The sequence below is a fragment of the Gasterosteus aculeatus genome, chromosome 14 (assembly GCF_964276395.1).
Source record: "Gasterosteus aculeatus chromosome 14, fGasAcu3.hap1.1, whole genome shotgun sequence".
Classification (NCBI taxonomy): Eukaryota; Metazoa; Chordata; class Actinopteri; order Perciformes; family Gasterosteidae; genus Gasterosteus; species Gasterosteus aculeatus.
This window is the reverse complement of record NC_135702.1, coordinates 10,114,597-10,135,595: the sequence shown is the minus strand read 5'-3', so window position 1 is coordinate 10,135,595 and position 20,999 is coordinate 10,114,597. Positions and strand designations below refer to the sequence as shown.

Here is a 20,999-nt window from a genome sequence, read left to right as displayed (position 1 = left end):
CCCAATCATGCCGAAACACCATTAGCTGAGGCAGATGGTACTGATATATTCTTCTACACAGACTTGACTTTGTATAGTTGCAGATGTGACACATGCCGCAGGCAGCAATAGACTGGAATCCATCTTTAAACCAGAAGTTGATTTAAACAGAGAATATGTCAACATGCGCTGACACATTTCGTAAAGTTCTAACAAAGGCTGCGTGTGCTGTGAAATCAGCAGAGATCAGCTAAATACTATGAAAATACTCTACAGTACATCCTCAACCACTTTACCATTACATAATCAGAAGGGAAAAAAGAGTTACTGTAGAGTAGTTAATAGAAAACGGTCAATAAAGCCAAGTAGGAATGAAATAGAATCATAATAAAATTGAAAAACATTCATCACCTTAAATGAGGTGTCTGGTCATTCTGAAGGCTGAGTTTCTCCTCACAAATCTCAGCTCACTGAGGGACGAGAAATATCAATGCTGTTACAGATTCCTTTTGATTTATATTCTTTGGTAAATTGATGGTTCAGAACAGCTCATCTGAAACCTTGATGCAATACGTTTGATTTATTGAAGTAAGTAGAAATAATTTACAACACCTTTTTCTTTTTATCTTACGAATGTCAAAGTTGTAACCACCCATCTAGTTTTTGTTCCACTGTCAGACTGTATCATTTATTCTGTATTCACATGTTCCAGCTCATCATTGAAGCAGTAGGATCTTTACACTGATGGTATCTCAATAACCTCACAAATGTATGTATTATATGACTGAACCTTTCCATGAAGCAGGAGGATGGAACATGTTTGGTGCAATAAAATCCATTTAGTATTAAACAAACAAGTTGCTTTGAATTCCTTAAATATCCTCTAAAGTCCTGAACTGCTTCCTCCCGTCAGTCATGCATATAAACGGGCTGCTAACTTCTTGCTCCAGCAAAGAGCCCCCGCCTCCCCCCCTCCCTCCCACACCTCCCAGGGTGGAAGTAACACGGGGTGGAGGGCCGGGCCCAAATGCCCCCACAGGATTACCAGCATTGTTTAAGGCTTCACTGCAACTCCCAATCACCTCTGCAATCTTGTGATCTCTTCTCAATACACAACCAGAGCTGCCAGGAAGGGACATGTCTGCCTGCCCCCCCCCCCCCCCCCCCCCCCTCCCCCCAGAGGCACCTTGGAATTCTACTCACTGTCCCTCAACTTGGACTGAAGGAGAGAGAATCTTGTATGCTTCTCAGGCCTAACACACACACACACACAGAATATGAGTGCACCAGAATCCGGTGGCGGGTGGTTTACTCTCTTTCATCAGTATCTGCAAAATTATTTACGACCCATCATTAAGTTTGTATTCTAACCCCTCAATGTCTTGTTCAGAAGATAACAACAGCCAAGCCAAACAGACAGTAAATCAAGAATAGTCACACGCAGGGATTGTATGTATTTATCTCTCCATGGCACTTTTATGGAGTTATCTTTTCATATTATTTTTTTTAAAGACATGCTTAGAATAAAACCCAAACGCCTTTCTTCATGGCTATTTCTGTAAGCGTACATTCCGATACCAGGGAAATTGAACAAGATCAGGTAACACTCTCACCTGGCCCCCATTCCCCTCCATCTACCCTCCCCTCCGCTGTCCAGACTCCGCCCTTTCTGTGATGACCAATCGAGTTCAGCAGGATAGAGACCCATCTGAGAACATCTGAAAGCAGCACTTTGTCTCAAGGCGGCGTTGGTGTCGATAACAGGCAGACAAAGTAACAAGCAACACGTTTCTGGTAAGTTTTGTGGAATCAGATCTGACTGTGCTGTATGACAACAATGTGAAATGGAATGCAGCGGTTTGTTCTCACACGAACCACCGTGAATTGAAAAGTTATTTTTATTTATTTTACTTTGCTTTCAATTGAAATGCAATTGATTACAGGGTGTGACTGTATTCAATAACCCCTGATGACTTTTCTATGAATCAGCCACATGTTTTATAAACACATCCGATTTTGCAGAGTTGTTCACATGCGTGTTTTCCCTACAGAACAAATCAAGTCTGAGGATGACCCGGTCCCCCCCAGCAGCTGACTCGTACCAGCAGGACTCCATCAGGATGACTCTCGAGAACGCTGATCTCTGGAAGTCCTTCCATACTTTTGGAACAGAGATGATTATTACAAAGCATGGAAGGTACCAATCCTGCCCAACAAATTCTACTTCTCTCCTTTCTGCCAATAGTGATCGTGTCATTTATCACCTTGTCTGTAACACATTGTCCTATGCTAAAAGATGCTGCGCTAAAAGAGCAAAGGAGTTGCACATATTTTTACACAACTCTTGTGTTTTGCTTCAGGAGGATGTTTCCCCACTGCAGCATCAGTCTATCTGGGCTCCAACCTTTCGCTAATTACGTCGTCATGATAGACATGGTCCCCGCAGACGGCTTCAAATACAAGGTAAGCGCATACTGTTTAGCGCTGGAGTTGATCATTTGGTGGATGAAAAAACAGCAGAATGCAACAAAAAAAAACGCAACAGTCTGCGGCCAGACGCGGGTCTGCCCACTTTGAGCCGCTCACGGCCGCATTTCAAAGCCTTTCATTGCTTCCTGTTTGTGCAGTCCCGGCTGGAAGCCCCATCAATTAGCATCCCTCCTTATTCACATATCGTTGAATGAGTAGCAGTCGGCCCATTCATACATCCAACGACTCTTGCACCAACTGCTGAGGCCCATTTGGTCACAGATATCGCTTTGGGCACACACTTGAAACAAAGAGGTACATAATAAAGGGAAAGGACTTTAGAAGAGCTTTGAGAGACTTTGGTTTCATGGGTGGGGGGGTGAATTTGTTGAAACAGGGATAGTTTATTATTACCCCTTAATAAAACATTCTAAACACAATGCACCCCCTCTCTGAATTGTATTGTTAAAAAAAAGAAGAAAAAATAAACGTATTTCATGCTTCGGCGAGACTTCTGATTAATCAGACATGCCCTGAGGTGTGATGCTTGATGACTTTGCATCCCCCCCCCCCCCCCCCCCCCTCACTGTTTCTCTGCAGTGGAAAAAGGAGCAGTGGGAGGCCGCAGGGAAGGCAGAGCCTCAGCCCCCGTGTCGGACGTACGTGCACCCAGACTCTCCTGCCCCGGGAAGTCACTGGATGAAGCAGCCGTTGTCCTTTCTCAGGATGAAGCTCACCAACAACACGTTGGACCAACACGGCCACGTAAGACCGCTCGTCTCGGCATTCACAGTTCAGGTGACGACACCGACGTAATGTCTAGTTTTAACTTTACTCGAGTTTTCTCTCTTCTTCTTAACCAACAGATCGTCCTGCACTCCATGCACCGCTACTACCCCAGGTTCTACGTCACCCAGGCCGATAGTCCGTACACCATCTGCTGGGCCCCGTTTCAGACGTTCTCCTTTCCAGAGACAACCTTCACCGCAGTGACGGCTTACCAAAATCCAAGGGTACGTGCTTGCACAGCAGATTTGTACAAAACTTTAACCCAACTTAAATGTGGTTATTTTCAAGGTTTTAATGTAACACAAACGCATTGCACCACCAACAATCTACTTTTGCTTATTTAAGATCACCAAATTGAAGATCCACCACAATCCCTTTGCTAAGGGCTTCAGGGAAGGAGGCACACATTTCCGAATCAAAAGGTAGGAATACACGAAATGATGCAATAACTTACTGCTTTTGTTTTACTCTGTAAATTAAAGAGGGTTTTTTACCACAAATTGTCTGGCTAACACAAAATGTGCAGAAATGTTTTAACAATACAATGCTTTGACAAAGTCAATTCTTTCCATAGGTGTCATTCAAATAGAAGCCCTCCGCCAAAAAAAGCCGCACCGGACAGGAAAACCCTTTGCAACAGTCCTCCTGGTAAGTTTTGAGGATTTCAAACTACAATTAACCCAATTAACAGGAATCCCCCCCGATATTATTATTGACATTGTGATTGTACCTAAGGCCTACAGAGGATGCCCTTGTCCTCTCAGTCGGTGCAGACGGAGCGGGATACGGCTTCCACGCAGACGCCGCTGAAGGGCGCTGACCTTTCCGCCGTGGCTGCGGAGCAGGACCCATCTGAGAGTCTACTATCGGAGCCCCTGGAGCTGCGAGAGTATGATTACAGCTGTGAAGAACAGATGGTGCCTGCATCCGTGCCATACCAGTGTTACAGGTGATTTGAGATAGCCCACCCAGGGCGAGATCATCACGCTTGGACAGTAGAGGGAAAAATAAAATGCAAACCGACCATCCATTAAATGTAAACTTCTCGTCTCGCTTTTCGTCCCTCCAGAAGTCCCTTTCTTTCCTCCAATCACGTGGAAGCAGCGCACACCGTCGGCCACCCTCCGTCCCATTCCCAACACGACGCTCAACAACACGGCTACCACCACGGCCAGGCGGCGGATTGGAGCCAGTACCCGCTCTTTTCCTACTCCTGTTGGTGAGCAACGGTGACATCACTGATGGGGAGAATCGAGTGAAAGCCTTAAGGGGTGCTGTTATTATGGGGGTGACCGGCAACTGACCGGCAGGGCGCTCCAGCAAGTCCATGTTTAAAGGTTTACCAATGTGTATAGTGTTTTATAGTTCCATGGGAGGTGGGGGGGGGGGGGTTCACTTGAATTGTTTTTCAGAAACCAACTGTGTGTATTCATGTATATGTATATATGTGTCTGACCTGATTTGTTATGACAGTGTGAAATTACCAGCATAGTCTGGCACAATTTCTTCTGCAGAAGGCAGCGACGTCTGTGCTTTAAATGTTTCACGAGAGAGAGAGCGAGCGACAGAGATCTATATCTAGAGAGAGAGAGAGACCATATCTGGGACATTAAAACAGCTTCAGGGAGCAGGTACTGCATATTCGTTTTCTAGAGCATATCAGCTGACATGTTTTTTTTTTGTTTGATACTTTTCTTTAACATCACTGTAAAAAGATACAAATAGAACAGCAGCCTGAGGAACGGCGCCACACCAAGAGAAGATCAGTTTTCAGTCTGTTTCTAAATGATGCTGAATTCAAATCCATGCATCCAAGATGTATGAAAGTGGGACATTAAGAATGTAGAGTTAACGTTTATTTTAAGTTGCCTGGGTCACTCGGGGACACCCGCATTGTTCTCCTCTGGTTCCTCTTACCTCGAAGTGAAATAAATTGCATCAGATGTAATTCCAGTAACTATGTAAAAAAAAAAGTATGTCATAAACGGTTATTATACAATATGTTGTATGTATAGTACGCTGAATAAACTAGTTGGGAAAAACTAATGGAAATACATGTTGGAAAAAAGAAGTCATGGTATAATATGTGGAGATAAAAAGTTGCATCTCGTATTTGGGTTTGTGTGAGGTGGTAATGGACTGCAGGAAGGCTTTCATTGACCGCTCAGCGCCTAAACACACAGCCGGCCCGCGCTGTGGCCCGAGGGGAGGTCAGTCCCAGTGATTCACACCGTTACGGTCTGTGGCCAAACATCGATCCGCTTTAAAGCCAATTTAACCCTGCACGTTCACACAAAGCAGACAGGGGGCACGGGGCTAAGGGAATAAATATTCAGCATCCATAATGATGGAACGGTTTGTTCAACAAAAAAAAAGGCACAATTACACGACTCTCCAAAATGTAAGACTTACCCATAGTTTTCGTGTGAAACTGCAGCATTTTACTCATACATTTGCTCAGGAGCCCTGGCTACAACAAACATATGCGTTCATAAAGCCACCGTTAATTGTTGGAATCCTCTTTACGTTTATCTAAAGCCCCGTTTCACACACATAACCTCCAAAGATGAATATCTCGTATCCGGATAGCAAGAACTAAAAAAAAAAAAAAGGGTTTTGCACATCTAAAAAGGCCCGATAGACAGTGATATATAGTATATTAAATTCAGAACAGCCTGCTCATATATAGCGAATGGTACTTTGTGGATTAACATTATTATTTGGAGCTTTGTATGCACCTCCTTTGAAAAGTGCTAAACAAACAAGTCAGAGCTGAAATACCGCCCTTGAAAAGTTTCCCATTCCTGTTCTCTAGGTCAGCGGCGTCGCTTTTATTAGCACTTCATTAAAATTCATTAATTGCTTCCTTTCTCCTGGGCGCAAACTGGAACTGTCAAAAAACTGGAGCAAGAGCAGCTGTCCTGTGCTCCAGATACACTCGGTGCGACCGCAGGCTGCAGCAGACCGCCTCTTCAAAAGACAACACGCAAATAGAGGACAGGGGGGGACATTTAAAGAAGTAGACGTAAATTTTATTTACTTGTTCTGTACATAAAGGGGTCAATACCAGCACAGGTGTTAACCATGGGAAATATTAACACATGGCAATGGTATAAGAAAATAAAAAAGGCACAATTTTGAATTCTTAAGTAAGAGACAGGCTTTCCTAGAATATGAGTAGAGCGCACAGTAATACTGTTAATGCCATTACAAAAACAACTCCGAAGCAATAGAAAAGCAAGTTCACCTCAACAAAAAGGAAATAATCAGGGTGTATTGCTTGATTAGTAGATCTCATTAGGTCTGATGAGGAGAAACCCACTCTGGCTCGTTTGCACACACCAGGAGGGATTCCAACGGGATAAACCTTGATTTAACAAGGATGAAAATGGCATTAAGCAGCATTTCGGCCGGGCAGAGCCCTTTGCCCCGGCCCAGAGGTCATGCACAGAGGCAACCAGCAGGCATTTTTCCCTTTTGTAAATGTCACCGTAGATACTCAAGTTTAATAACATCAGTCATTTTAAGAAAATGCACAATTTAATAGCAGACTAGCAAGGTAAAAAAAAAATCAGGATACAACTAAAAGCGGCACAATATTACTCTGAGTGAATGGGAGGGAAACCCCCAGGAGGAGAGATTTACCTGTTTGGGGGTAGGTGGGGGCATTTTTACAGCAGAAATGTAAGGACCAACAATTGCTTAATTGGCTGCTCGTACTGGTGAAATTGCTTACAGGACTGTAGGAACAAAGATGCTTCCCCACTAATAGACCAAATTGTGCACGGACCAAATATCAATAAGTCATAGAGATGGCGGAAACATGCATCACAAAAAAAAAAAAAAAAAAAAACACACATTGAAGAGAAGATTGCATGCACCAACCGATGCATAGATCTTACTCTCTGAAAAAGGCATTGATGGGATTCTCATTAGCTCCGCCACTGGAGACTCTCCCCTCAGTGGCGGTGACACTTTAGTAAAACCCTGTTCATAGCGTGGCGCTCCTATGCCGAAAGTCAAAATACTTCTGGTCCTCGGCGCAGTTGGAACTAAAAAGCAACTATTCTCCAAGCAACATCCTTTCAGTTCAAAATAATGCAAAGGACAGCAAAGTGAGGTGCAGAGTGGACGTGGTTACAATACACCTTGAAGGTCCCAAACTAGATTTGATCATGTGGCACAAATAGGAAAAGGATGAAAACCCTCATGGCCATGTTGTGTCTTAGTAACAAAATATAAATAAGTCGCGTCAGCCAGACGTGGACCAGGTGGAAGAGAGGAGGGAGCTATGATGTCATCCTAGAGCTTCCACAAACCTCCCTCTCCTGCTTCCTCCTGACGCCAGTCACACAACACGGAAGGAAATAAAGACAGTCAACCTGAATAACTCATGGCCAATGTGTGCGTGTGTGTTAACGTACAACAGTGACTTGATTGTTTGGAGAAATAACATTTGACTGGCTGGTTAGCTCCTCGTTGCCTCAGTGCTCTCCAAAGTCCACAGGGACATTGCTGTCCCCTAAACACAAATGTAACAAAAAAAACTTTCTAAATCTGCAATACTGTAAAACATAATATTCAGAAATAAAATAAAAAAACAAAAAAACAATTGACATAATGTGGTAAATATCTACGCACGCACACACACGCACACATGCGTGTACACTAACACACACCCAGTGATCTGGGAAGGAGGGGGACACTAATGGGGGAAAAAACACTGCCCGGCCTGGAGCAGAGTTGCGAGAAAAGGGAACATGGAGAAGAGGGCCAGTTTTTTTTTCTTTTTTCTTTTTTTAGAGTTTGGAACCAAAGTCCAAAGAGCTGTAAACAGTCAAAAAGCCTTGCGACGGCTGGCAACAACAGAGGGGCCGCTATCACGGCACAGCCCCAAGCAGGCAAGCACGTAACCGTGGTGACGCTGGCGGGAAAGGTGGACACAGCCAGCCGATTCAGCCTACAGGAAATACTGACGAGGCGGTCCGGTCCAACTCCTTGGTCAGTCACTCTCATCCGGGTTCAGGGGGTCTATGATTTGGACATGGGTGAACGGGAAGAGACCCCGCCGTCCGTTTAGCTCCCCCTCCCACTGACCGCTGATGTTCATCCGCGTAACCAGGACGACGTCGCCAACCTGCGGGCAGAGTTACAGGAGGAGCATGGTTCAATAAAAACACGTACAAAGGACATTCTTTTTAAAAATGATTTCATTGATTTCTTAAATTAAATAATCCCGTAATGGTTTAGGGTCACGTTAAAGGGGCCTCTTCTGTGTGGATTTTGCCAACCTTTTGGCCAGATTGATGTTGAGACGTCTTGGAACGGGCAAGGGGGAAGCAAGCAGAATAGTCCGTGGGGACAGATGGTGAGGCTTTGGTTAGTCGCGCACCGAGACCTTCTCCTCCGTGAATTTAATGCGGGGAAACGGAAGGTGTCTGCCGGCTGTAATGGGTTGACCCTTGTCACATGACGTGCAATGCACCACTTGATCCCGTCTATGCATCATGACCGTTCCTGCGCTGCTCGGTGTGGACACATCAACACCCGCCTCGGTTAGTTCACTCCAGAAATCATCCAGGGAAATTAGAAGCAAAGCAAACTCAGTCGAATCCACGAGTGACTATTTCCACTCAGATGAACACACTCCTGAATGTGTTGCACTGCCTACTTTGACAAGACTTGACAAATAAAAGCGTCATTGTTGGTAACTACGGATAAAAAGGGTCAATGTATTAATCGAAACCTCGAGCTGGTGATGAACTGCTGCACCGGACTACAGTAAAGAAACAAGATAAATGTAGCAGACAATTCTGCATATGACACATTATTTTATTTTTAAACTTTCTCTGCAGACTCTGTAAGCTCGGGTGAGTACACAACACCCACAGAATTTATTCAGGCATTATTTCAAGAATAAAAGCTGCTTGTGGGATCCCGCTGAGGTTTCAACAGAGTGGCGCAGTGACGGCGCTCAGAAGGGTCTGTGCCACCGAGCGTGACCCCAATCTGAAGAGCCATATGCTCTGCATCAGGATTAGAACGGTAAAGTAAAAAATATATATATATTTAAAAAAAGACTTGACGGAAACGAGGATGGCAGGGCGAACTGTTTGCAGCTTTACGAGGCTTCAAGGACACCCGGCCAGAGACATTATGCGAAACAATAATCCTCAACGCCGCCACGGCACGACAGGAAAACGCTCCATAATGTGACGACTTTCACAGAGATTCTAAATATAGACAAAAATGAAAGCAGTTTTAAACTTTTACCAGTTCAATATCCAATTTGAACTACATCCCAGTTCAAGGAGTTAACATGTGCATATCAGAATAGGTTGATTGTTAATAATGCAGACTAAGTATTCCAGGTATGTGAAAGACTGTTAACCTAGAACCGAATCCCAACATATCCTGATCACATGTATGGACACGACGCAAAAGGACGGGCTAAAAGAATGCAATTCAAACCAATAAATCCCGTAGATTTATGACTGCTGATTTGCATCTCTAAGTTAAGACACAAAGAGTAAATAAATGCATCCTGATGAAGAATTGTTTATGACAGAAATTAGGTCATGTTTCTGTTTCAGCTCTTGTGAGCATGCACTCGATTGCCCTCTCGTTCTCTCTGCGATGAGGACGGAAAGGTGGTGCGAGGTAAAGACTCAGACCGTCTTCACCCACCATTACAAGATATCAGGCATTCCCCTCAGGTGATTGCAAATGGAGAGAAAAAGGCACGAAGGGGGAGGGGGGCTGGATATGTTCTTAGCCCGCGCTGCTCAACCTTTTGAATGAAAACCCATCACCGGGTTGACTCATGGTCCAAATAGGACAGCGTGCATCACAGCTCCCACACTGCAGCGGCCGGGTTTACTTCCTACTTCCACTGACTCACTGTGACGTCAGTGAATGGCAGCAGAGATGGGCCGACCAATCCCCCGGGGGCATAGCTGCAGCTCAGCCCGGTGTCAGAGAGGAGCCTTTCGGAGGCACAGTATGTGAGCCCTATGCATTACATGACACGCTCAGACACGTTACCATAGTCAAAGCAGAGCTGTATTAGCCAGAGTGCACTCCGAGGAAATACAATAGAGGGGCCAAGTGCATCGGTGCAGGCCTCTGCTACGTGTACCGGCTAGCGCGAGGTGAGCCACAGACTACGGGTAGAAATGGGTCTCCGCTCAACCCTAGAATTGGAAGTACGGATATAATATTGTAGTCAGTCTCAACACAACCCCCATCCGCCGTTATTTAACCATTGTCAAAGTGTCTCCAAAAACAGATATATGGCCTTCCAAAATAAACATGGCAGACATTCAGGTCCTTTCAATAAATGCCACCAAGGAGCAGCTCACCAGCATTGAATCAGCATGCAGCACAATGAGACGGCCCAGAGTAAAACTAGCTCAATCAGCTTGATGAACATGGACACCAACCCCCTGCAAATGGAGTTGAGTGTGGCTCCTTTTGGGTTAAGAATAATTTGATGTGACCACACAGGAAATGTAGTGTAAGATGACTGCCGAAGAGCAGCAAGTGATCTTATGATACCTTTACACATATAGAAGAAAAAAATTGGCAGCAACTCCCGGCAAACATCAACCCCTTTCATCATTACCGCCATGTGCCCCCCGCTGCACCGATGGACGCAGTCAGTTTCCCATCAACGAAATATAGAGCTCAAAGGGTTTTTGCCCACTGACGCACATCTTTTCCCAACGCTCTTCATATGGCCCCGTTAGATATTACAACCCACAAACTGAAGTTTCATATGACAGGTGCGGCTAGCTCGGACACAAAGCTGCATTTTATTGGATATTTCAACTTTGGGGAAATATATAGATGCGGGGATGGATGAAAAAATCTGTTCAAACGGCCATCTAGAAAGGCTTACGCTGAGATGGAGTCGACCGGTTGGAGATGATCTATGCTGAAATCAGACTGCCCCCCTCACCTCTCCCCTACATGGTCCTAATGGTGGGGACTGACTGAGCAATCACTGGTGGAATCCTCTCCTTATTTGTGGTTTGTTTAACAATACATGTATAGGTTATATGCCATGTCAGTAGTTTCTAAGAAACTATAGTTTTTTTAAGACCACAGTGTTTTCATGATAAGGAAGTAGCTCTGGTTTCCCCACTCAGCCCCTTGGTTCACGTTTTTTGCATTATAGAAGATGATGCCGTGGTGCACTTTGAGTGTGTGTGTGTGGGGGGGATTCAGGATGTTGGTGCACAGCTAACTAAGTCACTGCTATCTCCTAGACAGGCAGAAAAGACGGGAAGCAAATACGACAAGACAAATGGGTGAACTTCAAAAGTACAATACCTCTAAAGCAAGCGCCGTTTTGTCATATGCGCATGGCACTCGTTTCTGGATGGCCTTCGCCATGACCGGGCCGTTCTGCATGGACGGGAGGGGGCTGTTAACCACTCCGGCCGTTCCGGGGGGCAACGGCGACGGTGTCTGGGGCTGAGCATAGGCGTGGACAAGCGAGTGGGAGGGCTCCGGGATCCCATAGCTGTTGGAGTTGCGAGAACCATGTGGGGGCTGGCCGGGATGAGGCAACGGTCGAACCAATTTCTCCACATAGGGCACGGGGATCATCCCGACGCGTCCTTCTTTATTCTTGGCGCTCCACCACTGCTCCTCTGGCTTCTCGAGAATGATGAGGATCTCCCCCTTCTTGAAGGGAAGGTCCTCTGCGTCGCTGCCGGTGAAGTCGTATAGAGTCCGCACGTACTCCTGGTTGTCCTCTGGGCCTCCCACAGGCTGGATGGGAGCGCTGACCGTGCTCGGGTACCTTGAAAGATTGCAATAATGAGGCCGAGTGAAGAACATAACATTTGTACGGTTGTGAGGAAGTGACTTGGTTCATGTGCATCCATAAGAAAGTTTTGCACATGCAGGTTTACCAATAATGCAGCGCATACAAACTGTTTGCAAAAAGGCTTGATGAAGTATAAAAATGACTGAGCAACACCCAGACTGATACAAAGACGGTGAGGAAGCATCATCTAGTTGAGAGCTTAGCAAGTACCTAAATATGTCAACATCACCAGCTAGACACAAGTCTTTAAAAATAAAAAAACAACACCCACCAGATGAGTGGTGTCAGGGCCAGAAAGTGGGTTGCTTTAGATATTAACAGACCACCTGCATAACCCGGATTATCCGGTCTTGGGCGGTAAAACATGCCAACAAGGCCATAATGTCCCTCAGACAATGGTTTTTTGTAAGAAGGGGCATTGGGGTTCCTACCTGGGGGCCGGCTCTATGAGCGTGGTCGTGTCCAGGTAGTGGATCTTGTAGAACTCCAGGAGAGCCGGGAGGTGCTCGAATTCTTGGTCGCCGATCTTGAACCTCTTGCTGGGCAAAGAGTTGATGATGTAGTGGGACACTTTGGAGTTCTCCGACACAGACAGCACGTAGTCCCCGGGGCAGGTCGACGAGTCCCGGACGAGAAACATGCCGTGCCGCTGCCCCTGTAGCCGGTTCTGGGCTTCCTGTCGCGACACGGGTCCAAAATACCAGGCGGACCGATCAGACGAATCGAACCGAGCGGTTGACATTTCCGTTGCTAAAAAATGATATCAATCTAAAAATAGGGGTAAACACATTACAAAAAAAAATACGACGAGGCAATAAGTTAAAACGCGTTTGTGTGGTTGGAGTTGCCCAATCCCAGTAAATAGGGGGATTCCGAAGGTGCAAGTCTCCTTGTGAGGTTTGCGAGGGGTTGGTTCTCTGCACAAATGCTGCAGGCTCCGTAGACCTCCGGTTTAACAAAAAAATACAACAGACAACAAAAATAAACCCGCCGTGTTCCGAGACAGGCTGCGACTGGCTCGATCCAACTTCGGAACTGAATGTGGTCCCTGCGTGTTTTGGGCGGCCAAAAACGACTAAAAAACTAACGCCATCGACGGAGGGCAAAGCAACAAATGATCGATGGAGCTTCCCCTTTTCGTTCCGCCTTCCGAGAAGCACCAGGCGTCTCTTCGAATGATTGTATCTCCGTTAGGCAGTGTCAGTTACAAGAGCGGAAAGAAAGGGGTCCTCCGTTTTTCATCTGATAAATCCTCATGTCGACCCAGAAAGAAAAAAAAAAGTCGCCAGCGGCCACTGGTCGGAAACGAAATGATTAGCTTGTATCTTCTCGATCTTACGCTACGCCGCGCGTCATGGAAATGCGTTTTTGAATTCCCTTTCTCGAGTCGGAACAGACTTTTAGAGGCAAGCACGGCAAAAAAATGGCGGCTCGCAAACACGTCTTCCACACAAACAAACCGACTTTGCAGCAGCCGTTGCGCCGCAGCTCCCGCGTGTACTCCTGACTCTTTCACGAGGTGATACCGGTTTAACGCATTCGTATTTTGTACTTTCCCTTATTTCTGCCCCCCCCCTTACCCGAGCCGCCAGAAGTACGAGTACGAGACCGAAAAAATGGCGGCGGGAGGGCAGGTCCGACTCTCTATCCGCACGTCACCGACGCCCATAAGAGGAGGAGGAGGAAACGCGGTGGGCGGGGGGGCGAGACCACGCCCCCTCCGGTCCCCGAATGAAGTGTCAATCATGTTTCCATGACACAGCTGCAGAACATTTTGTATAAAAAACCGATAAAGCAGTGATGTCATCGTCTCGGGGCAAACCCCCAGCATTCAAAGTAAGAAGACATGGCGGATGTGTTTATTAGAGCAGCACAACCCTAAAGGCCTACTGTCACTGACAGTTCAATATGTGCTCCGAAATGGTGGAACGAGCTCTCTGAAGACACCAGGACCGCAGAGAGCCTTCACATCTTCCGCCGCAAACTAAAGACACACCTATTCAGACTCTACCTCGACTAAAAGACTAACAAATTGTAGCACTTAAATTGTACTTATAACGCCACTCATCTATAGCCAAATGTAAATTGGCTTTTTTGAGGAAATTGCACTTTGTTTCTTGTTCCTCTGAGTTGGTTGAATGCACTTATTGTAAGTCGCTTTGGATAAAAGCGTCAGCTAAATGACATGTAATGTAATGTACTGTGCACAATTAGTTCACTCAAATTGTAAATTACAATAAATTAAACATTTGTTTATTACATGACTAACACCATCAGGGCGCAACTTCTTTCAACACAAGCGATTAGTACATCTCACATTATGTCGCACATCCATATCCTGTAGATCTGTCAGAATAAACCGTGGTTGAAGAAAAACAAGTAGCAATACCACAGTGAAAAAATACATAAAGTGAAAATCCTGCATTTAAAAACGCAACAAGTAGTATAATAACAGCTGATTAATACGCTCAGTTCATGCAGTCAATCTTACTTTTTAATGTCTGAGTATCGGACTGTTAAAAACTGAAGCATTGTGTGGAAGTAGTATTTTGCTGGTGAAGTTGACTGGGGGGGTCATTATGTCAACTTTTCTTTGTTTTTCTATTTCTTAAGGTGCAAACTAAGTAATAACACTAATTTTGAACTATATATATATATATATATATATATATATATAAAGTTAAATATTTGCATTTTACATAATTATGTGTTAAATGTGACGTAAAAGTAAATAAGTACTAAGTGACAACTCTCTTAAGTACAAATACATTTACTTAGATACTAACCACCACTGTATACATCTACAGAGTAAAGTCTCAAAGTAAAGAGCGCTGGAGATCTTTATATCACTGGGGTTCCCAATGCAGAATACAATTTCAACTTCCCGACAATAACGGTGTAATGTTAAATGCGTGGCTCATATGTCTGAGGTGCAGCATATGTGCTCAGTCAACAACTATTTCACGCCACCACCCGTAAACACTTTTACACGTTTCCCTATTTGAATTTCCTCTTGTTCTTTAACTTCCTCTCAATTTATACTCATAAGTTATCTGGCACAGAACTGTGCCAAATCGATTTGGAACTCCCCAACTCCACCACACAATGCGCAGGAAGGGAGAGCGTGAATTTAAGTGGAGTGCGTCTAAAGAGGGATACAAAAACAAAGAATATGTTGGAGAACTCGGATTGAGCACAAGTTGTCCAATGTGGCGACTCAACTTCTGCTAATTAATGAAAGTACAACATACAACGCTGTAGCTCTATTCCTTGTTGAGGTTTTGGTGAACGTGCATCAGGAGGCTGCAGCTGGTCCGGAGCAGCTCTCATCGCTGCAACGCTGTGTGAATGTTAATAGATTTGCACCCACTGGGTCTTAATGGCTCACGCCTGCCAATTCCCACCACAACGCAGTGGTGCAAAAAATAGGATGGACACACACAAACAGGGCCTCTTCCTCCACAGAAACAAAAGTTTAAGAGGGCTAATAGTGAGGGAGGCATAATGTTGACCTCTCACAAGCACGGGGGTTAAACCATTAAATTGAATATGAACCTTCAACCATTCGGTACAGATTCTTTGGTTGATCATATGAATAATTGCATATTCTGTGGTCATAATGAATCCACAGATTGTATGCAGAATATCAATCAAATGAAATAATACATTACACAAGGTTTGGAAATGAGGCCGAGGTAAGTTATTACATAGTCTTGCGTAAGTGGCCAAACATATTTAGTCTTTGATTTATTGGATGCCCACAGAAGCGTTTCTTCAGAAACACCACCATCTAGTGTTTGCACACACGGTTATTTACTTAATTGAACAGGACAACTGGCCTTGTGAGCTGCGGCTTGAGGTGTGATTGATGTGGAGCTTTTCATCTCATTCATTGTAATTTATTCAGGTAAATTAACTTGTGTTGAGTTGTACGCCAAGAATAACACTAAGGTACATTTCGATTTATGTTGTAAGATGTAGCTCTGTTCTTTTGAATCTGTTAACTTTCTCACAACTGTGCAACAACTCACTGAGAAATGTTCACACAATTGCCAAAAGATGAATTGCATTGTTGTTGAAATCTGAAAAAAAAAAACGAACAAATAGTAGATCGCTTTTATTGTTCAAATTAGTAGAGTTTTGTATTGCTGTGTGAAGTTGTGCTGCAGGTGCTCGAGTGGTAACGCACAACAACATGAACACAAACCAAGACAAATAGTGCCTGAGAAATAAGGATAATAAGTCCCTCCTTTTTCATTAATTGCATGTGCTTTTAAAGGCTCAACTTTGATTATTTACCGACTGTTTTAAAAGTAACAGGTTATTTACACAAATTATGCAACAATCCCACCAGGATTTTGGCAGAATTACAGTGACAACTAAACTAACTAAGAACCAAACCAACTAATTTGTTTTTTTGAAAATAAACATGAATTCGAGATGTTTTAAATGTCCTGAAATAATCAGCCAACATAAATAAATAAATTGTCCATAACTTTTTTTAGTCTTCATATCATCTGTGCTTTTTAGAACAACCATGAAAAAGCCCTGACACTGAGACGAATGAAGCTATGTGTTGCAGGAGCTTTTTCATCCTGTCAATGCACCGTCCTTTTGAAGCGGTCTCTCTGCACAGCGCGCGTCCTCCTCTGCCTCTCTGCCGCGCTGGAGCTCAGGCTATGTTTGAGGGCCGGAAGCACCACCGCAGGCCGGGGGGCTCCGAACCTGGGAAGGACAATGCGCAGGTTTAATATGGCAAGAGCAGCACTGCAAAAAGCCTCGGTTTTGGTTACAAAAGCCAGTAAATGTAAAGAAGAACTGAGCAATGTGCTACGTAGATTTACATACGTTTTTTCCGGATGCGTTTGAACACCAAGCTTTGGAAGTTTATTGTCTTCAGAAGATTTGCTGAGAAGTGCAAAAGAACAGAGGTACCCTCTTACACAACTGTGCTATTTTCCTTTACAGTATACTGGCAAAGATAACTAAATGTAATATATGTTATCACTTTACCGGGTACCATCAACAAGGTAGGCCTTGGTGAGAAGGTAGTTTTCTGGGGTGATTTTCTTGCTCAAAACAATATCTCTCAGCAACGCCTTCACACGAATAATCTAAACGAGTCATAAACTCATGTCATTATTTCCACCGAAAGTTCTATAAACAACATAAAAATGGTATGTAGTTTTCTAATTCCAAGCGGCTGGGTGAATGGTAAATGGTAAATGGCCTGTACTTGTATAGCGCTTTTCTAGTCTTCTGACCACTCAAAGCGCTTTAACACTACATGACATCATTCACCCATTCACACCCATTCATACACTGATGACAGGAGAACCATACACAGTGACACCTGCCATCAGCAACTACCATTCACACACTGTAGTCGCAGCTACAGGAGCAATGTTGGGTTAAGTGTCTTGCCCAAGGACACAACGACATGCAGGTTAGCCGGGCCTGGGATCGAACCGACAACCCTCTGATTGGAGGACGACCGTGCTCCCCACTCACCCACAGTCGCCCTGGGGGCACTTACTTCCTGAGACTGTAAGCTGTTAGCGTTGTAGAGCTGGCGGATGATGACCTCACACTCCTGTAGCGTGGGGGCGCGCGGTGGATGGGAGGGGTAGCTGTGGATGCGTAGCGGCTGCAACGAGGTGATGAGGCCCCCCCTCACATCTGGGTCGTGGTCCAGACGGGCAGAGCCCAGAGTTTCGCTGCCCTCTTCACTGCCGTGAGTGAGACAATGACAATTGGAATAAACAGGTGAGATATTAAAGGCCGTTTTGGTTGTAAACGCCTCGTTGCGTCACCTATGGGTCACGGATCAAGACTCAAATGTGTTCTTTGGACTTGCTTGTACAAGTAGTATCTGAAGAATATGTCTTAATATAATAAACGATATGTCTTGGCAATATATATTTTTATGAAATAATACATTGTATTTCGTTAGAGTAAGAAGAAATCCATAACATCAAATCAGGTGAACGACAAATGATTATACATTTATCTACTCATTTATCTACTCTAGATTTTTCATGGAAAAACGTCAAAATTGTCAACCAGATGTTTCACACCTTTGTGATCTCGTGTTATTCGTCTTCCTGTGTTGTAGCTGTGGTGTACCACGGCACGTTGGGAATACTCTGCTCTTTGTTTCACATCTTCTTAGCGGCGTTTATGTTCCGCTAATGTAATTTAGCGTGTTCATTTCACACGCCTTCATGTGCTAGGCTAGGGTATATTATTCAGTGTTGTACATCCGGGTTCACTTACACTGCGCTTCATACATGTTTTGCTACAAGTTCCTTTTGGGCTGGACAGCTGAACAGTGATCTAGATCCTATGAGATGAGAGATCATTGGATTTTTTTTACCACCGCTAATTAGTTTCGCACTCTACTTTAAAGCCAAGGTGGTTATGTAATAGCAAGCGATTTATGAATCTATTTGGAAACTACCTCTAATTAATGGTGTTTTTCAGAGGTGGATTAAGTGATTTGAGGACTCCACACAAAGGAGTGATTTAATATACGCCCCTTCTCTTACTGGTAAGGTTTCCATTTCAAAATGGTAAAGTAAATCTTCTCAAAAGGATTTCTTCACACAACTGTACAAATACCACAAAATAAAGAGCTGCATGTACATGTTAACTTCAGGGGAAGAGTGAACCAGAGGCACAATGTATCTAAATTCCCTTAATGGCCGTTCAAGGTGGACCTTTAAATTCTAGCAATATGCTGGATAATTGAATAAATAAACTTGCATATTTCATTGTGCAAGCGCTTGTGGGGCCTTTTTAGTTGTTTTAGAACCTTTTTAGCGTCATTATTAAACCCCTTTTATACGTAAATCTCAAAATAAGTCTATAACATTTCACTGCCCCATGCGCAAGTTTTAAAACATGACCTCTCAGTGAAGTCTGCCTTTTTTCTTGTGAGCCAGACCTGTAAGATCTATTTCCCGGGTGTTTCTGTGTCATGGCTGGTCATTGCAGCCAAGTGTCAAGTGTGATTTTGGTTTCCCAGAGAACGCTGCCAGCAGTAATACCACTGGCCGAGCATTCAGCCTGTTCTGAAAAGCCCGTTTTGAACCTAAGAAGAACCAGATAGCTGGATGGAAATTCACCTTAGCGCTTGGTCACGTGCGGTCCGTGTGTCCTGCAGCGGCTCCTCCAGGTAGAGTCCCGTACGAGCTTCACTCCCCTGAGTGGGTGGTCTATTGCCTCTCCGACTGTACGTCATCCCTAGAAGAAAGAGGAACCCGAGGCTGGGATCGTTAGAAATGATTGATAGTTATTTGGCAGCCGAGTTTTTAGCCGACCTAATTGGCCTGGCGTGAGATACCAACAACAACAACACAACATTTCTATTCTTAGGATTAGTTCAGTGATGGCCTGTGAAAATAAAGATAAAATAAATACATAAAATGTAATAGATTTTATACTGTCCACTATACTTTAACCTCCCCATTCCCGTGAGAACAGCATTTCAGAGCATAGCAGAAAAATATCCATCTTACCTTTTCTACTTGACTTTGGAGGCTCCATTATCAGCTTGTACTGCAACTCTGCAACATCCACATTAAGAGTTTTTTAGCGTGCATCATACTGTAGGGAGTCACATACGGGGCCCCCGACTGCACAAAGACAGATGAGCTGAGAGGCTCCCGGTAGGTGGTGAGATGGATTTATATGGAACAGCATGTGACCTGTTCAGTAATGGGAAACTGGATCGTTGTTCACCCCCCCACTGAGAGACCATCACTGGCCTGGCGTTGCTATGCAACCACGGTACCTAGATTAAATATCTGTCTTTTCAGCACCTTATCAGAAGACGGACAGGTCTTTTTCATTAACTTGGATTCATTATATAAATGGTGTCCCGTGGAATCAATAGCAGGTTAATAAGTTGACACCCTTTGAAGGAGAAAAAAGTTATAGGTTATTCTACTTCACATAGTAGTTGATTGCATGACAAACTATTTTCTCTTTGGAGTGAAATGAGGTACTATTTTTTTTATCCATGAATAAGACTATTAATTGAAAAGCATTGTCTTTTTGCTATTCAACAAAAAAAAAACTGCAGCAAATGAGAGCGCATTAATATTTTTTTGTTTAACGTTAAAAACAAAAATATGTATTGTGTATAACGCGTCTCACTCTAATACATCCTCAGTCTCTCTAATGTGATTTATTCCCCTTCAACTGTCAAGAAAACACAAGCCATGTGTAAATAACTAACAATATCGGGATTCGTTTCCACTGCGGTCTTCACCTTTATTCTCCCGCCTGAGATACTCTATCTCCGCATGGAGCTTCTGCAGCGTGCCCGAGTGTTGTTGCTGAAGGAACTGGATATTCTTCTGCAGGGAGGCGACGCGGGGGTCCACGTCGCAGCGACAGCTCGTCTCTGCCGCCCGGCCCGCCCCTGCGCCCGCCGCCGCCGGTGGGGGGGCCCGCAGCTGTTGCTGGTGGATCGCCGGTAGTAAAGGCGGCGGAGAGCAAGACTTCCCGAGAGTCCCGACTCGAGTCCAGTGAGGTAAATGCCGTACGGGTGGCAGGCTGTGACTCGACATGGCTCTGGTTTCGTTCAGCTAACCTTAGCGTTCGGCTAACGTTGTTGAGTTATACGCTAGCAAAAGCGACCAGTGACGCTAACGGTATTTGTTTCCGCACGGGCTAGCGTTAATGCTAACGTCAACGGTGAGTAAATGGAACAAACTTGCATTGTTAGCAAACAACAACAACAGGAGGAAAATAACTAGTCTGCAGAAGTCTGTGGCTTATAAACAGCTCCCATGCCAGCCGTCTCTGACCTACCTGCGCACTCATTTGACACGCGTGCCACTCACACACAACGTTACCGTGACAACCAACAGGCTGCCGTAAGGTCCCGCCCCCCTACAACTCTGGGACTGGCTGCGGC

The 20,999-nt window shown here is 44.6% G+C and overlaps 3 protein-coding genes across 5 annotated transcripts; 1 reads left to right on the top strand and 2 right to left on the bottom strand.

Moving 5' to 3' along the window:
- The first annotated feature begins 1,143 nt into the window (after window positions 1–1,143).
- On the top strand, window positions 1,144–4,521 carry LOC120832182 (T-box-containing protein TBX6L). Of its 2 annotated transcripts, XM_078088436.1 has the most exons (9): window positions 1,144–1,217; window positions 1,637–2,176; window positions 2,340–2,442; window positions 3,049–3,213; window positions 3,315–3,461; window positions 3,583–3,659; window positions 3,812–3,885; window positions 3,973–4,186; window positions 4,307–4,521. In XM_078088436.1, exons 2-9 carry the CDS (start codon window positions 2,049–2,051, stop codon window positions 4,458–4,460), a joined length of 1,062 nt encoding a protein of 353 aa, XP_077944562.1. In that variant the 5' UTR covers window positions 1,144–1,217; window positions 1,637–2,048; the 3' UTR covers window positions 4,461–4,521. The 2 variants fall into 2 exon arrangements, with proteins under 2 accessions (XP_077944562.1, XP_077944563.1); XM_078088437.1 differs by lacking the exon at window positions 1,144–1,217 and having other exon boundaries at window positions 1,333–2,176.
- A 1,726-nt stretch (window positions 4,522–6,247) lies between these two features.
- Window positions 6,248–13,753, bottom strand: crkl (v-crk avian sarcoma virus CT10 oncogene homolog-like). Its single transcript, XM_040197896.2, has 3 exons — window positions 12,505–13,753; window positions 11,572–12,046; window positions 6,248–8,374 (listed from the first exon to the last, which is right to left on the bottom strand). Exons 1-3 carry the CDS (start codon window positions 12,813–12,815, stop codon window positions 8,240–8,242), a joined length of 921 nt encoding a protein of 306 aa, XP_040053830.1. The 5' UTR covers window positions 12,816–13,753; the 3' UTR covers window positions 6,248–8,239.
- A 2,422-nt stretch (window positions 13,754–16,175) lies between these two features.
- On the bottom strand, window positions 16,176–20,990 carry ccdc74b (coiled-coil domain containing 74B). Of its 2 annotated transcripts, none has more exons than XM_040197173.2 (7): window positions 20,349–20,990; window positions 19,594–19,641; window positions 19,201–19,318; window positions 17,610–17,802; window positions 17,087–17,187; window positions 16,922–16,981; window positions 16,176–16,798 (listed from the first exon to the last, which is right to left on the bottom strand). In XM_040197173.2, exons 1-7 carry the CDS (start codon window positions 20,647–20,649, stop codon window positions 16,672–16,674), a joined length of 948 nt encoding a protein of 315 aa, XP_040053107.2. In that variant the 5' UTR covers window positions 20,650–20,990; the 3' UTR covers window positions 16,176–16,671. The 2 variants fall into 2 exon arrangements, with proteins under 2 accessions (XP_040053107.2, XP_040053108.2); XM_040197174.2 differs by having other exon boundaries at window positions 17,094–17,187; window positions 20,349–20,962.
- Between the last annotated feature and the right edge of the window lie 9 nt (window positions 20,991–20,999).

Coding starts and splice junctions, on each gene's coding strand:
- LOC120832182 (XM_078088436.1), top strand. CDS start 2,049: ATGACCCGGTCCCCCCCAGCAGCTGACTCGTACCAGCAGGACTCCATC. Junction 2,443..3,048: donor CAGACGGCTTCAAATACAAG/GTAAGCGCATAC, acceptor GTTTCTCTGCAG/TGGAAAAAGGAGCAGTGGGA. Junction 4,187..4,306: donor GTGCCATACCAGTGTTACAG/GTGATTTGAGAT, acceptor TCGTCCCTCCAG/AAGTCCCTTTCTTTCCTCCA.
- crkl (XM_040197896.2), bottom strand. CDS start 12,815: ATGTCAACCGCTCGGTTCGATTCGTCTGATCGGTCCGCCTGGTATTTT. Junction 12,047..12,504: donor CTCATAGAGCCGGCCCCCAG/GTAGGAACCCCA, acceptor CAATCTTTCAAG/GTACCCGAGCACGGTCAGCG. Junction 8,375..11,571: donor AAACGGCGCTTGCTTTAGAG/GTATTGTACTTT, acceptor CTCTGCCCGCAG/GTTGGCGACGTCGTCCTGGT.
- ccdc74b (XM_040197173.2), bottom strand. CDS start 20,649: ATGTCGAGTCACAGCCTGCCACCCGTACGGCATTTACCTCACTGGACT. Junction 19,642..20,348: donor TCTCAGGCGGGAGAATAAAG/GTGAAGACCGCA, acceptor TGGATGTTGCAG/AGTTGCAGTACAAGCTGATA. Junction 17,803..19,200: donor GCACGTGACCAAGCGCTAAG/GTGAATTTCCAT, acceptor CACTCACGGCAG/TGAAGAGGGCAGCGAAACTC.